At 40.0% G+C, this 18,266-nt stretch overlaps 1 protein-coding gene across 1 annotated transcript in view; it reads right to left on the bottom strand.

The window, feature by feature from the left end:
- Positions 1-17,115, bottom strand: part of AUP1 (AUP1 lipid droplet regulating VLDL assembly factor) — a 239,391-nt gene extending 222,276 nt beyond the window's left edge. The window contains exons 1-2 of the mRNA XM_053704416.1: positions 16,981-17,115; positions 8,606-8,743 (exon numbers count right to left, since the gene is read on the bottom strand). Of these exons, the coding sequence (XP_053560391.1) occupies positions 8,606-8,743; positions 16,981-17,024 (182 nt within the window). The 5' untranslated portion in view covers positions 17,025-17,115. The remainder of the gene's footprint in view (positions 1-8,605; positions 8,744-16,980) is intronic.
- Positions 17,116-18,266: the final 1,151 nt, after the last annotated feature.

Raw genomic sequence — 18,266 nt, 5'->3', positions numbered from 1 at the left:
TACTGAATAGCAGTGTCAGTACTTGTTAGCCATAGTAGCCAAGTGTGTTATACTGAATAGCAGTGTCAGTACTTGTTAGCCATAGTAGCCAAGTGTTTTATACTGAATAGCAGTGTCAGTACTTGCTAGCCAAGTGTGTTATACTGAATAGCAGTGTCAGTATTTGCTAGCCAAGTGTTTTATACTGAATAGCAGTGTCAGTACTTGTTAGCCATAGTAGCCAAGTGTTTTATACTGAATAGCAGTGTCAGTACTTGTTAGCCATAGTAGCCAAGTGTGTTATACTGAATAGCAGTGTCAGTACTTGTTAGCCATAGTAGCCAAGTGTGTTATACTGAATAGCAGTGTCAGTACTTGCTAGCCATAATAGCCAAGTGTTTTATACTGAATAGCAGTGTCAGTACTTGCTAGCCAAGTGTGTTATACTGAATAGCAGTGTCAGTACTTGCTAGCCAAGTGTGTTATACTGAATAGCAGTGTCAGTACTTGCTAGCCGAGTGTTTTATACTGAATAGCAGTGTCAGTACTTGCTAGCCAAGTGTTTTATACTGAATAGCAGTGTCAGTACTTGCTAGCCAAGTGTGTTATACTGAATAGCAGTGTCAGTACTTGCTAGCCAAGTGTTTTATACTGAATAGCAGTGTCAGTACTTGCTAGCCAAGTGTTTTATACTGAATAGCAGTGTCAGTACTTGTTAGCCATAGTAGCCAAGTGTGATATACTGAATAGCAGTGTCAGTACTTGCTAGCCAAGTGTTTTATACTGAATAGCAGTGTCAGTACTTGCTAGCCAAGTGTTTTATACTGAATAGCAGTGTCAGTACTTGCTAGCCAAGTGTTTTATACTGAATAGCAGTGTCAGTACTTGCTAGCCAAGTGTTATATACTGAATAGCAGTGTCAGTACTTGCTAGCCAAGTGTTTTATACTGAATAGCAGTGTCAGTACTTGCTAGCCAAGTGTGTTATACTGAATAGCAGTGTCAGTACTTGCTAGCCAAGTGTTTTATACTGAATAGCAGTGTCAGTACTTGCTAGCCAAGTGTTTTATACTGAATAGCAGTGTCAGTACTTGTTAGCCAAGTGTTTTATACTGAATAGCAGTGTCAGTACTTGTTAGCCAAGTGTTTTATACTGAATAGCAGTGTCAGTACTTGCTAGCCAAGTGTGTTATACTGAATAGCAGTGTCAGTACTTGTTAGCCAAGTGTGTTATACTGAATAGCAGTGTCAGTACTTGCTAGCCAAGTGTGTTATACTGAATAGCAGTGTCAGTACTTGTTAGCCAAGTGTTTTATACTGAATAGCAGTGTCAGTACTTGCTAGCCAAGTGTGTTATACTGAATAGCAGTGTCAGTACTTGTTAGCCAAGTGTTTTATACTGAATAGCAGTGTCAGTACTTGTTAGCCAAGTGTTTTATACTGAATAGCAGTGTCAGTGCTTGCTAGCCAAGTGTTTTATACTGAATAGCAGTGTCAGTACTTGTTAGCCAAGTGTTTTATACTGAATAGCAGTGTCAGTACTTGCTAGCCAAGTGTTTTATACTGAATAGCAGTGTCAGTACTTGTTAGCTAAGTGTGTTATACTGAATAGCAGTGTCAGTACTTACTAGCCAAGTGTTTTATACTGAATAGCAGTGTCAGTACTTGTTAGCCAAGTGTTTTATACTGAATAGCAGTGTCAGTACTTGTTAGCCAAGTGTTTTATACTGAATAGCAGTGTCAGTACTTGTTAGCCAAGTGTTTTATACTGAATAGCAGTGTCAGTACTTGTTAGCCAAGTGTTTTATACTGAATAGCAGTGTCAGTACTTGTTAGCCAAGTGTTTTATACTGAATAGCAGTGTCAGTACTTGTTAGCCAAGTGTTTTATACTGAATAGCAGTGTCAGTACTTGCTAGCCAAGTGTTTTATACTGAATAGCAGTGTCAGTACTTGTTAGCCAAGTGTTTTATACTGAATAGCAGTGTCAGTACTTGTTAGCCAAGTGTTTTATACTGAATAGCAGTGTCAGTACTTGTTAGCTAAGTGTGTTATACTGAATAGCAGTGTCAGTACTTACTAGCCAAGTGTTTTATACTGAATAGCAGTGTCAGTACTTGTTAGCCAAGTGTTTTATACTGAATAGCAGTGTCAGTACTTGTTAGCCAAGTGTTTTATACTGAATAGCAGTGTCAGTACTTGTTAGCCAAGTGTTTTATACTGAATAGCAGTGTCAGTACTTGCTAGCCAAGTGTGTTATACTGAATAGCAGTGTCAGTACTTGCTAGCCAAGTGTGTTATACTGAATAGCAGTGTCAGTACTTGTTAGCCAAGTGTTTTATACTGAATAGCAGTGTCAGTACTTGCTATCCGTTTTCCAACCCAAAATTCTATCTTCTTGGCAAATATTTTGTTATAATCCCTGGATGATCCTTCTGTAAAAGAAAGATATGATGGTGTAGATTGTTTTTAGATCAATAGAAAATGAAATTGTGCTTACCAGTCGACGCGTTTCGGTCACAAAGAGACCTTTATCAAGACTGGTTTTATGGTGTTAGTAGTGGTCTTTTTATACCAGACTGATTGCTGGCCATAAAATTGTGGAACAGGAAGTGTTTGTTAAGCACTTCCTGTTTTACTGACCTTAAATGTGTGTTTAACCTCTTAAGGACATATGACGGAATTTTTCCGTCATAAAACAATTGAGCAAACTGTAAGCTGTGTCCTTAAAGGGTTAAAATATACAGTTTATAGTTTAAAAATTTGTGATTAAAAAATCCATTATAATACATTTAGATGGTATCCTTATTTTGTCAAGCTCTGTCTGCATCTGATCATTTTTATTCAGAGAAAATACAAAAATTCCTATGTTAGAATACAGTGTTCCAGATTTGGAAAAATATATATACAGACCCAGCCTTTTTAGTTATGACTTCATACCTATTATTTAAATTTTTAATATCTTTTGTACACTAATTTTTGCACACAACTTTTTTGATACACATTCTTTACATTGGCTTATTGCTGTCACAATATTTTTTACTTGACAATGCGTATGTGGTAAACACACAGTTAAAGGTCTTACTCAGAGCCCTACACATTAGTCACTATTGGCAATATTTAGTATTGCATAGAATCGAGAACATTATTGGTTAGATAATATTATATAACTGACTAATAAATTTCACCTATTATGTGTATGTGGTAAACACAAAGTTGAATTTTTGTTGTGAGCCTTATACTTAATTTGGAATTTTTTAGGAATATTTTTTAAGAGCATTGTTTGCACAATTTTAAATGCCATATCTGCTATTTAACTATTTGTTTTAACTATTCATTTAGCTATTATTGCTGTACAAATTTGTGTATGTGTATAAGGTAAACACAAAGTTGAATTTCTGTTGTGAGCCTTATACTAAATTTGGATTTTTTATGAATATTTTTAAGAGCAATGTTTGCACCATTTTAAATGCTATATCTGCTATTTAACTATTTGTTTTAACTATTCATTTAGCTATTATTGCTGTACAAATTTGTGTATGTGTATAAGGTAAACACAAAGTTGAATTTCTGTTGTGAGCCTTATACTAAATTTGGATTTTTTATGAATATTTTTAAGAGCAATGTTTGCACCATTTTAAATGCTATATCCGTTACATAACTATTTGTTTTAACTATTCATTTAGCTATTATTGTTGTATAAATTTGATTGTTTATACATGGATCCATGTTTTTAACTTATTTGTGTACTCAATAAATTGTTTATTGTAATCGTTTGACAATATTGCATTTGGTCCAGACCCAGCCTTCGTATAGTTGGCACTTTGGTTTAGACCCAGCCTTCGTATAGTTGGCACTTTGGTTTAGACCCAGCCTTCGTATAGTTGGCGCTTTGGTTTAGACCCAGCCTTCGTATAGTTGGCGCTTTGGTTTAGACCCAGCCTTCGTATAGTTGGCACTTTGGTTTAGACCCAGCCTTCGTATAGTTGGCACTTTGGTTTAGACCCAGCCTTCGTATAGTTGGCACTTTGGTTTAGACCCAGCCTTCGTATAGTTGGCACTTTGGTTTAGACCCAGCCTTCGTATAGTTGGCACTTTGGTTTAGACCCAGCCTTCGTATAGTTGGCACTTTGGTTTAGACCCAGCCTTCGTATAGTTGGCACTTTGGTTTAGACCCAGCCTTCGTATAGTTGGCACTTTGGTTTAGACCCAGCCTTCGTATAGTTGGCACTTTGGTTTAGACCCAGCCTTCGTATAGTTGGCACTTTGGTTTAGACCCAGCCTTCGTATAGTTGGCACTTTGGTTTAGACCCAGCCTTCGTATAGTTGGCGCTTTGGTCCAGACCCAGCTTTCGTATAGTTGGCGCTTTGGTCCAGACCCAGCCTTCGTATAGTTGGCGCTTTGGTCCAGACCCAGCTTTCGTATAGTTGGCGCTTTGGTCCAGACCCAGCCTTCGTATAGTTGGCGCTTTGGTCCAGACCCAGCCTTCGTATAGTTGGCGCTTTGGTCCAGACCCAGCCTTCGTATAGTTGGCGCTTTGGTTTAGACCCAGCCTTTGTATAGTTGGCGCTTTGGTTTAGACCCAGCCTTCGTATAGTTGGCGCTTTGGTCCAGACCCAGCCTTCGTATAGTTGGCGCTTTGGTCCAGACCCAGCCTTCGTATAGTTGGCGCTTTGGTCCAGACCCAGCCTTCGTATAGTTGGCACTTTGGTTTAGACCCAGCCTTCGTATAGTTGGCGCTTTGGTTTAGACCCAGCCTTCGTACAGTTGGCGCTTTGGTTTAGACCCAGCCTTCGTATAGTTGGCGCTTTGGTTTAGACCCAGCCTTCGTACAGTTGGTGCTTTGGTTTAGACCCAGCCTTCGTATAGTTGGCGCTTTGGTTTAGACCCAACCTTCGTATAGTTGGCGCTTTGGTTTAGACCCAGCCTTCGTACAGTTGGCGCTTTGGTTTAGACCCAGCCTTCGTATAGTTGGCGCTTTGGTATACCTTATTAGTTTCATCTTTCCATTTTGACAACTAGGTGTCAAATTATCAAAGCCAGAGGTCTTATTTAGTAGGCGCTAGGTGTACTCCACTATCAATATTTATACCATATACATATTAATATCATGTGACACACGTAAGTGTAGTGTATACCATATACATATTAATATCATGTGACACACGTAAGTGTAGTGTATACCATATACATATTAATATCATGTGACACACGTAAGTGTAGTGTTTATACCATATACATATTAATATCATGTGACACATGTAAGTGTAGTGTTTATACCATATACATATTAATATCATGTGACACATGTAAGTGTAGTGTATACCATATACATATTAATATCATGTGACACACGTAAGTGTAGTGTTTATACCATATACATATTAATATCATGTGACACACGTAAGTGTAGTGTTTATACCATATACATATTAATATCATGTGACACACGTAAGTGTAGTGTTTATACCATATACATATTAATATCATGTGACACACGTAAGTGTAGTGTTTATACCATATACATATTAATATCATGTGACACACGTAAGTGTAGTGTATATACCATATACATATTAATATCATGTGACACACGTAAGTGTAGTGTATACCATATACATATTAATATCATGTGACACACGTAAGTGTAGTGTATACCATATACATATTAATATCATGTGACACACGTAAGTGTAGTGTATACCATATACATATTAATATCATGTGACACACGTAAGTGTAGTGTATACCATATACATATTAATATCATGTGACACACGTAAGTGTAGTGTATACCATATACATATTAATGTCATGTGACACATGTAAGTGTAGTGTTTATACCATATACATATTAATATCATGTGACACACGTAAGTGTAGTGTTTATACCATATACATATTAATATCATGTGACACACGTAAGTGTAGTGTTTATACCATATACATATTAATATCATGTGACACACGTAAGTGTAGTGTATACCATATACATATTAATATCATGTGACACACGTAAGTGTAGTGTTTATACCATATACATATTAATATCATGTGACACATGTAAGTGTAGTGTTTATACCATATACATATTAATATCATGTGACACACGTAAGTGTAGTGTTTATACCATATACATATTAATATCATGTGACACACGTAAGTGTAGTGTATACCATATACATATTAATATCATGTGACACACGTAAGTGTAGTGTTTATACCATATACATATTAATATCATGTGACACATGTAAGTGTAGTGTTTATACCATATACATATTAATATCATGTGACACATGTAAGTGTAGTGTATACCATATACATATTAATATCATGTGACACACGTAAGTGTAGTGTTTATACCATATACATATTAATGTCATGTGACACACGTAAGTGTAGTGTTTATACCATATACATATTAATATCATGTGACACACGTAAGTGTAGTGTTTATACCATATACATATTAATATCATGATGTGACACACGTAAGTGTAGTGTTTATATCATATACATATTAATATCATGATGTGACACACGTAAGTGTAGTGTTTATATCATATACATATTAATGTCATGTGACACACGTAAGTGTAGTGTTTATACCATATACATATTAATATGTGACACATGTAAGTGTAGTGTTTATACCATATACATATTAATATCATGTGACACACGTAAGTGTAGTGTTTATACCATATACATATTAATATCATGTGACACATGTAAGTGTAGTGTTTATACCATATACATATTAATATCATGTGACACAAGTAAGTGTAGTGTATACCATATACATATTAATATCATGTGACACACGTAAGTGTAGTGTATACCATATACATATTAATATCATGTGACACACGTAAGTGTAGTGTTTATACCATATACATATTAATATCATGTGACACACGTAAGTGTAGTGTTTATATCATATACATATTAATATCATGTGACACACGTAAGTGTAGTGTATACCATATACATATTAATATCATGTGACACATGTAAGTGTAGTGTTTATACCATATACATATTAATATCATGTGACACACGTAAGTGTAGTGTTTATACCATATACATATTAATATCATGTGACACATGTAAGTGTAGTGTATACCATATACATATTAATATCATGTGACACACGTAAGTGTAGTGTTTATACCATATACATATTAATATCATGTGACACATGTAAGTGTAGTGTTTATACCATATACATATTAATATCATGTGACACATGTAAGTGTAGTGTTTATACCATATACATATTAATATCATGTGACACACGTAAGTGTAGTGTTTATACCATATACATATTAATATCATGTGACACACGTAAGTGTAGTGTTTATACCATATACATATTAATATCATGTGACACACGTAAGTGTAGTGTTTATACCATATACATATTAATATCATGTGACACACGTAAGTGTAGTGTTTATACCATATACATATTAATATCATGTGACACACGTAAGTGTAGTGTTTATATCATATACATATTAATATCATGTGACACACGTAAGTGTAGTGTATACCATATACATATTAATATCATGTGACACATGTAAGTGTAGTGTTTATACCATATACATATTAATATCATGTGACACATGTAAGTGTAGTGTATACCATATACATATTAATATCATGTGACACACGTAAGTGTAGTGTATACCATATACATATTAATATCATGTGACACATGTAAGTGTAGTGTATACCATATACATATTAATATCATGTGACACATGTAAGTGTAGTGTATACCATATACATATTAATATCATGTGACACACGTAAGTGTAGTGTTTATACCATATACATATTAATATCATGTGACACACGTAAGTGTAGTGTTTATACCATATACATATTAATATCATGTGACACACGTAAGTGTAGTGTATACCATATACATATTAATATCATGTGACACACGTAAGTGTAGTGTTTATACCATATACATATTAATATCATGTGACACACGTAAGTGTAGTGTTTATACCATATACATATTAATATCATGTGACACATGTAAGTGTAGTGTTTATACCATATACATATTAATATCATGATGTGACACACGTAAGTGTAGTGTTTATACCATATACATATTAATATCATGTGACACACGTAAGTGTAGTGTTTATACCATATACATATTAATATCATGTGACACATGTAAGTGTAGTGTTTATACCATATACATATTAATGTCATGATGTGACACACGTAAGTGTAGTGTTTATACCATATACATATTAATATCATGTGACACACGTAAGTGTAGTGTTTATACCATATACATATTAATATCATGATGTGACACACGTAAGTGTAGTGTTTATACCATATACATATTAATATCATGTGACACACGTAAGTGTAGTGTTTATACCATATACATATTAATATCATGTGACACATGTAAGTGTAGTGTTTATACCATATACATATTAATGTCATGATGTGACACACGTAAGTGTAGTGTTTATACCATATACAGGTTTATTAGCACTACACTGTGTAACTCTGCTAAATGGTTAATCTCCCCATAGTACAACGCAGTGGGTGAACCTCGCTATACTGTGTGTAGTACTCACCTTTTCACCATGCAATCCGGCAGACCGCAGCTCACCAGGAACACGTGCGCACCAATAAATAATCGCAGAATGAAAAGACAGAGGCCAATAGGTGAGTAAAGTAGGAGCAGGACAAGAGAGACATGGTCCATGGGGAACCTACAAAAGAGTCTCACATAAACATTGTGCAACTATGTACATCTGAAGAACCCAGCAGCATCCGACATGTCCCCAAATGTAGCCTGCAGTCCCCGTATCCCGTCTCATACAACATGTATCAAATGTAGCCAGCAGCCCCCGTATCCCGTCTCATACAACATGTACCCAATGTAGCCATCAGTCCCCGTATCCCGTCTTATACAACATGTACCAAATGTAGCCAGCAGCCCCCGTATCCCGTCTCATACAACATGTAACCAATGTAGCCAGCAGCCCCCGTATCCCGTCTCATACAACATGTACCCAATGTAGCCAGCAGTCCCCGTATCCCGTCTCATACAACATGTACCCAATGTAGCCAGCAGTCCCCGTATCCCGTCTCATACAACATGTACCCAATGTAGCCTGCAGTCCCCGTATCCCGTCTCATACAACATGTACCCAAATGTAGCCAGCAGTCCCCGTAACCCGTCTCATACAACATGTACCCAATGTAGCCAGCAGCCCCCGTATCCCGTCTCATACAACATGTACCAAATGTAGCCAGCAGTCCCCGTAACCCGTCTCATACAACATGTACCCAATGTAGCCAGCAGCCCCCGTATCCCGTCTCATACAACATGTACCCAATGTAGCCATCAGCCCCCGTATCCCGTCTCATACAACATGTACCCAATGTAGCCATCAGCCCCCGTATCCCGTCTCATACAACATGTACCCAATGTAGCCATCAGCCCCCCGTATCCCGTCTCATACCACATGTACCCAATGTAGCCATCAGCCCCCGTATCCCGTCTCATACCACATGTACCCAATGTAGCCATCAGCCCCCGTATCCCGTCTCATACAACATGTACCCAATGTAGCCATCAGCCCCCGTATCCCGTCTCATACCACATGTACCCAATGTAGCCATCAGCCCCCGTATCCCGTCTCATACAACATGTACCCAATGTAGCCATCAGCCTCCATATCCCGTCTCATACCACATGTACCCAATGTAGCCATCAGCACCCGTATCCCGTCTCATACAACATGTACCCAATGTAGCCTGCAGCCCCCGTATCCCGTCTCATACAACATGTACCCAATGTAGCCATCAGCCCCCGTATCCCGTCTCATACCACATGTACCCAAATGTAGCCATCAGCCCCCGTATCCCGTCTCATACCACATGTACCCAATGTAGCCATCAGCCCCCGTATCCCGTCTCATACAACATGTACCCAATGTAGCCAGCAGCCCTGTATCCCGTCTCATACAACATGTACCCAAATGTAGCCTGCAGCCCCCCTATCCTGTCTCATACAACATGTACCCAATATAGCCAGCAGCCCCCGTATCCCGTCTCATACAACATGTACCAAATGTAGCCTGCAGCCCCCCTATCCTGTCTCATACAACATGTACCCAATGTAGCCAGCAGCCCCCGTATCCCGTCTCATACAACATGTACCAAATGTAGCCTGCAGCCCCCCTATCCTGTCTCATACAACATGTACCAAATGTAGCCTGCAGCCCCCCTATCCTGTCTCATACAACATGTACCCAATGTAGCCAGCAGCCCCCCTATCCTGTCTCATACAACATGTACCCAATGTAGCCAGCAGCCCCCGTATCCCGTCTCATACAACATGTACCAAATGTAGCCAGCAGCCCCCCCCTATCCTGTCTCATACAACATGTACCAAATGTAGCCTGCAGCCCCCCTATCCTGTCTCATACAACATGTACCCAATGTAGCCAGCAGCCCCCGTATCCCGTCTCATACAACATGTACCAAATGTAGCCTGCAGCCCCCCTATCCTGTCTCATACAACATGTACCAAATGTAGCCTGCAGCCCCCCTATCCTGTCTCATACAACATGTACCCAAATGTAGCCTGTAGCCCCCGTATCCCGTCTCATACAACATGTACCAAATGTAGCCTGCAGCCCCCCTATCCTGTCTCATACAACATGTACCCAAATGTAGCCTGTAGCCCCCGTATCCCGTCTCATACAACATGTACCAAATGTAGCCTGCAGCCCCCCTATCCTGTCTCATACAACATGTACCCAATCCTAAAAAAATCATTTCTTATAAAAAAAAAAAAAAAAAAGTCAGAATGACAACCGAAATTAAAATATTGAACCAACTGTAATGTTGGGGGTCCTTTGTATGGGTCTATAAGTATAAAACAAACAAACACAAAAAATGTTGTTAGAATCGGCTAGATCGAAAACGTCATAATCCTAATATATGTCTAACGTCTAATCTTTCCAAAATATGGGGAATCATTATTTTACAGAAACTTTCAGACCAATAATATATAAGTATTATAAGACATCGCCATCATAACAACAGACAAAGAATGACAGAGTATAATCCATACACTTTAGAAAGGTGGAGACTCTGACCTTCTTTACCCAATCAAGATATATGCTTTCTTACACACCTCTTATTTTAACCAATGAGGAAACAGAATTTACCACACTCCCAGACAAGTAAATACTTAAAAAACGGAACGAAAAAAAAAAAAAAAAAAAAAAAAAAAAAAATCGGCAAAAACTATACATTTTTAAGAAAGACAACTTCAACAGTTTCAATTATATTACATAGAAATATTTGAGCCACATACGCAAATATTTAGTGCCATAAACGTAATAAAAATAAGATAAAATGTATCCACAATGAACCGGAAATCCTAAGGAAACACTTCCGGTATCATGAAATACATCTATTACTATCAGGGTATTTAAAGACCCCTGTTTGCACAAAAAAAAAACTGTCTTGATAAAGGTCAGTGTATGACCGAAACGCGTTGACTGGTAAGTAGCTCTCTTATTATTACATTAGTCAAAGCCATCTACACTATTATATATTTCTTTTAACAGAGGGAATTATTTTCGAACCACTTTTTGATTCTACGCTGAGAAGCCCACACACATTGTTCAAGAATTATCTGCACATAGAAAATGGGAATCGCTTTGTGACACACACTACCTTAACTGGGGATTATCTGCAACTGTGCAACAGAATTTGCTATAAACGACTTTAAGGTCCCGAACCACTTAATCTGTGAATTTCACATTTTCTCACTCAATTTTTTTGGCACCAGTTTCGTTATAACTTTTTGGAATAGACTGTCACTGATAATTTTTTGCCGCATATCATTTTTAAATTGGTATTTCACTCACACTATTTTTTAAAGTTGGAGTTCACTGATTTTTAAAAAAAAAAAACTTTTTATGGTACACCGACACCATTCACATTTGAATCTATTTGCAGCGTTCAATTTTTTGCAGCTATACCAATCTTGTTTTCCTTTTATTTTACGCACACTGCCACAATTGTTTTTGTAGAGGACCACTACAAGCCAAGTTTTTAGATTTGCCCCACACCCTAGGAATCAACTTTAGACATTAGAGACATCAACTACACAATCACGGGCACACTGCAAACAAAAATAATTTTCGCCTAGCACTTTCACCGGTACATAAATATTGTTACAACACACCCAAAACTATCTGTTTCTACAACCCAGTTTGAGCGGATTGCATTTAATTTATTTTAAATTTGGAATAACCGCACATACATCTTAGCTGATGCCCAAATTAGGTTTGTTAGGATTGTTCCTTACGCTTTTAATGCACTTTTAAACGCATTGATATTCGCCGTTATATTATCAATTATATGAACAACCGATTTATTTCCAAGCCTGCACGCCGTTATCAACATTGGTTTTATTATTCATTGTATATTATCAAATTTGCGTAACATTAGCCATTGTAAAGATTACAAATCTAATCATCAATTAGCAAGTTTGTATGCCGTTTGCAACTTCTAATTTTATTTTTATTTTTATTATCAATTGTTAATTACATGGATCCATGAGTTTTTATTGTACCCATTTTTAATTCTTAAATATATTGAAAATATTGTTAGAACTAATAAACTGACAAACCTATTAAATTTGTGGAGTTTTATACATAAGTGCAACAAGACCCAGCAGTTGGCGCTCTGATGTATTTTTGATTTTTAGACATTTCGTATTTGACCACTAGGGGTCATCATATTGGAGCCAAGGGTCGTATTTAGTAGGCGCTAAAGATACTTCCTTTACACACCTTCATACATGTACCCAATGTAGCCAGCAGCCCCCGTATCCCGTCTGATACCACATGTACCCAATGTAGCCATCAGCCCCCGTATCCCGTCTCATACCACATGTACCCAATGTAGCCATCAGCCCCCATATCCCGTCTCATACAACATGTACCCAATGTAGCCATCAGCCCCCGTATCCCGTCTCATACAACATGTACCCAATGTAGCCATCAGCCCCCGTATCCCGTCTCATACAACATGTACCCAATGTAGCCATCAGCCCCCGTATCCCGTCTCATACAACATGTACCCAATGTAGCCATCAGCCCCCGTATCCCGTCTCATACAACATGTACCCAATGTAGCCAGCAGCCCCCGTATCCCGTCTCATACAACATGTACCCAATGTAGCCATCAGCCCCCGTATCCCGTCTCATACAACATGTACCCAATGTAGCCATCAGCCCCCGTATCCCGTCTCATACAACATGTACCCAATGTAGCCATCAGCCCCCGTATCCGTCTCATACAACATGTACCCAATGTAGCCATCAGCCCCCGTATCCCGTCTCATACAACATGTACCCAATGTAGCCATCAGCCCCCGTATCCTGTCTCATACAACATGTACCCAATGTAGCCATCAGCCCCCGTCTCATACAACATGTACCAAATGTAGCCAGCAGCCCCCGTATCCCGTCTCATACAACATGTACCCAATGTTACCATCAGCCCCCGTATCCCGTCTCATACAACATGTACCCAATGTAGCCTGCAGCCCCCGTATCCTGTCTCATACAATATGTACCCAATGTAGCCATCAGCCCCCGTATCCCGTCTCATACAACATGTACCCAATGTAGCCAGCAGCCCCCGTATCCCGTCTCATACCACATGTACCCAATGTAGCCATCAGCCTCCATATCCCGTCTCATACAACATGTACCCAATGTAGCCAGCAGCCCCCGTATCCCGTCTCATACAACATGTACCCAATGTAGCCAGCAGTCCCCGTATCCCGTCTCATACAACATGTACCCAATGTAGCCTGCAGCCCCCGTATGCCGTCTCATACAACATGTACCCAATGTAGCCAGCAGCCCCTGTATCCCGTCTCATACAACATGTACCCAATGTAGCCATCAGCCCCCGTATCCCGTCTCATACAACATGTACCCAATGTAGCCATCAGCCCCCGTATCCCGTCTCATACAACATGTAACCAATGTAGCCTGCAGCCCCCGTATCCCGTCTCATACAACATGTACCCAATGTAGCCATCAGCCCCCGTATCCCGTCTCATACAACATGTACCCAATGTAGCCATCAGCCTCCATATCCCGTCTCATACAACATGTACCCAATGTAGCCATCAGCCCCCGTATCCCGTCTCATACAACATGTACCCAATGTAGCCATCAGCCTCCATATCCCGTCTCATACAACATGTACCCAATGTAGCCATCAGCCCCCGTATCCCGTCTCATACAACATGTACCCAATGTAGCCATCAGCCCCCGTATCCCGTCTCATACAACATGTACCCAATGTAGCCATCAGCCCCCGTATCCCGTCTCATACAACATGTACCCAATGTAGCCATCAGCCCCCGTATCCCGTCTCATACAACATGTACCCAATGTAGCCATCAGCCCCCGTATCCCGTCTCATACAACATGTACCCAATGTAGCCAGCAGTCCCCGTATCCCGTCTCATACAACATGTACCCAATATAGCCATCAGCCCCCGTATCCCGTCTCATACAACATGTACCCAATGTAGCCAGCAGTCCCCGTATCCTGTCTCATACAACATGTACCCAATGTAGCCTGCAGCCCCCGTATGCCGTCTCATACAACATGTACCCAATGTAGCCAGCAGTCCCCGTATCCCGTCTCATACAACATGTACCCAATGTAGCCAGCAGCCCCCGTATCCCGTCTCATACAACATGTACCCAATGTAGCCAGCAGCCCCCGTATCCCGTCTCATACAACATGTACCCAATGTAGCCTGCAGCCTCTGTAACAAATTGCAATATTTGTGTTTTATTGTGTTCTGTCCTCGAGCTTATAGGGACAGTCAACTCAAAAAAATGTTACTGTTTAAAAAGGTAGATAATCCTTTTATTACCAATTTCCCAGTTTTGCATAACCAACATTGTTATATTAATACACTTAACCTCGTATCTAAGTCTCTGCAGTCTGCTCCTTATCTCAGTTATATTAATATACTTTTTACCTCTGTGATTACCTTGTATCTAAGCCTCTGCAGACTGCCCCTTATCTCAGTTATATTAATATACTTTTTACCTCTGTGATTACCTTGTATCTAAGCCTCTGCAGACTGCCCCTTATTTCAGTTATATTAATATACTTTTTACCTCTGTATCTAAGCCTCTGCAGACTGCCCCTTATCTCAGTTATATTAATATACTTTTTACCTCTGTGATTACCTTGTATCTAAGCCCTTTCAGACTGCTCCTTATCTCAGTTATATTAATATACTTTTTACCTCTGTGATTACCCTGTATCTAAGTCTCTGCAGACTGCCCCCTTATCTCAGTTATATTAATATACTTTTTACCTCTGTGATTACCCTGTATCTAAGCCTCTGCAGACTGCCCCTTATCTCAGTTATATTAATATACTTTTTACCTCTGTGATTACCCTGTATCTAAGCCTCTGCAGACTGCTCCTTATCTCAGTTATATTAATATACTTTTTACCTCTGTGATTACCTTGTATCTAACCCTCTGCAGACTGCTCCTTATCTCAGTTATATTAATATACTTTTTACCTCTGTGATTACATTTTATCTAAGCCTCTGCAGACTGCTCCTTATCTCAGTTATATTAATATACTTTTTACCTCTGTGATTACCCTGTATCTAAGCCTCTGCATACTGCCCCTTATCTCAGTTATATTAATATACTTTTTACCTCTGTGATTACCTTGTATCTAAACCTCTGCAGACTGCTCCTTATCTCAGTTATATTAATACACTTTTTACCTCTGTGATTACCCTGTATCTAACCCTCTGCAGACTGCCCCTTATCTCAGTTATATTAATATACTTCTTACCTCTGTGATTACCCTGTATCTAACCCTCTGCAGACTGCCCCTTATCTCAGTTATATTAATATACTTCTTACCTCTGCGATTACCCTGTATCTAAGCCTCTGCAGACTGCTCCTTATCTCAGTTATATTAATATACTTTTTACCTCTGTGATTACCCTGTATCTAACCCTCTGCAGACTGCCCCTTATCTCAGTTATATTAATATACTTTTTACCTCTGTGATTACCCTGTATCTAAGCCTCTGCAGACTGCCCCTTATCTCAGTTATATTAATACACTTTTTACCTCTGTGATTACCCTGTATCTAACCCTCTGAAGACTGCCCCTTATCTCAGTTATATTAATATACTTCTTACCTCTGTGATTACCTTGTATCTAAGCCTCTGCAGACTGCCCCTTATCTCAGTTATATTAATATACTTTTTACTTCTGTGATTACCTTATATCTAAGCCTCTGCAGACTGCCCCTTATCTCAGTTATATTAATATACTTTTTACCTCTGTGATTACCTTGTATCTAAGCCTCTGCAGACTGACCCTTATCTCAGTTATATTAATATACTTTTTACCTCTGTGATTACCCTGTATCTAAGCCTCTGCAGACTGCCCCTTATCTCAGTTATATTAATACACTATTTACCTCTGTGATTACCTTGTATCTAAGCCTCTGTAAACTGCCCCTGATCACATGACTTTATTATCTATTGACTTGCACTTTAGCCAATTAGTGCAGTGTCAGACACAACTTTTCGGTAGATGGCTCACATGAACAAGGAGTGTCCTGTTGTGAAAAGCTAATAAAAAAAGCATGTAATAAGAGGCTGTCTGTAGTGGCTTAGAAATAAGCAGACATATAGAGGTTTAAATGTTATAAAGTATATTAATATAACAATGTTGTTTGTGCAAAGCTGGGGAATGGGTAGTAAAGTGTAGTGTTGCATGGTCCGAGTGTGCACGCTTTTGTGAGGACTTTATTATTTGTTACTAAAAACAAACTATTTCTCAGAGAGGTGGATGCGATACCATTGTTTGCTAATGTGTGTCACAATACAATGTGAACTCACCGCTGCAGCTCCAGCACAGCACTCAGCCCCGGGGGCTCCATCATTCGCCTGTCACAGTGTGTTCTGCTGCTTAAAGGTTCTGTCACATAGACGTGTGCACCGCTGGCAGGCAGCTGTCACATAGGTCAGTGTTGTCAGATCCTGTATGAGAGATTGGTACTATTTATCACTAGATGTCACAGTCCTGGAGGGTCACTAGCCGCCCCGTGTCACATCCCTAGAGTGTCACTAGCCATCCCCATGTCACAGCCAAGGAGTGTCACAAGCTGTCCCCGTGTCACAGCCATGGATTGTTAATAGCTGTCATATGCCCTGGAGGGTCACTAGCTGTCCCCATGTCACATCCCAAGAGTGTCACTAGCCATCCATGTGTCACAGCCAAGGAGAATCACTAGCCGTCCCTGTGTCACAACCAAGGAGAGTCACTAGCCATCCCTGTGTCACAGCCATGGATTGTCAATTGCTGTCACAGCACTAAGGGTCACTATTTGTCACAGACCTGAGGGTCACTAGCTGTCCCTGTGTCACATCCCTAAAAGGTCACTAGCTGTCTCTGTGTCACATCCCAAAAAGGTCACTAGCTGTCTCTGTGTCACAGCCCTGGAGGGTCACTAGCTGTCACATCCCTGGTGGGTCACTAGCTGTCACATCCCTGGAGGGTCACTAGCTGTCACATCCCTGGAGGGTCACTAGCTGTCACATCCCTGGAGGGTCACTAGCTGTCACATCCCTGGAGGGTCACTAGCTGTCACATCCCTGGAGGGTCACTAGCTGTCACATCCCTGGAGGGTCACTAGCTGTCACATCCCTGGAGGGTCACTAGCTGTCACATCCCTGGTGGGTCACTAGCTGTCACATCCCTGGTGGGTCACTAGCTGTCACATCCCTGGTGGGTCACTAGCTGTCACATCCCTGGAGGGTCACTAGCTGTCACATCCCTGGAGGGTCACTAGCTGTCACATCCCTGGAGGGTCACTAGCTGTCACATCCCTGGTGGGTCACTAGCTGTCACATCCCTGGAGGGTCACTAGCTGTCACATCTGAGGGTCACTAGCTGTCACATCCCTGGTGGGTCACTAGCTGTCACATCCTTGGGTCACTAGCTGTCACATCCTTGGGTCACTAGCTGTCACATCCTTGGGTCACTAGCTGTCACATCCCTGGTGGGTCACTAGCTGTCACATCCCTGGTGGGTCACTAGCTGTCACATCCTTGGGTCACTAGCTGTCACATCCCTGGAGGGTCACTAGCTGTCACATCCCTGGAGGGTCACTAGCTGTCACATC

The sequence above is a fragment of the Bombina bombina genome, chromosome 2 (assembly GCF_027579735.1).
Source record: "Bombina bombina isolate aBomBom1 chromosome 2, aBomBom1.pri, whole genome shotgun sequence".
Lineage (NCBI taxonomy): Eukaryota > Metazoa > Chordata > Amphibia > Anura > Bombinatoridae > Bombina > Bombina bombina.
Note: the sequence above shows the minus strand (reverse complement) of the source record. Positions and strands in the feature narration are given on the sequence as shown.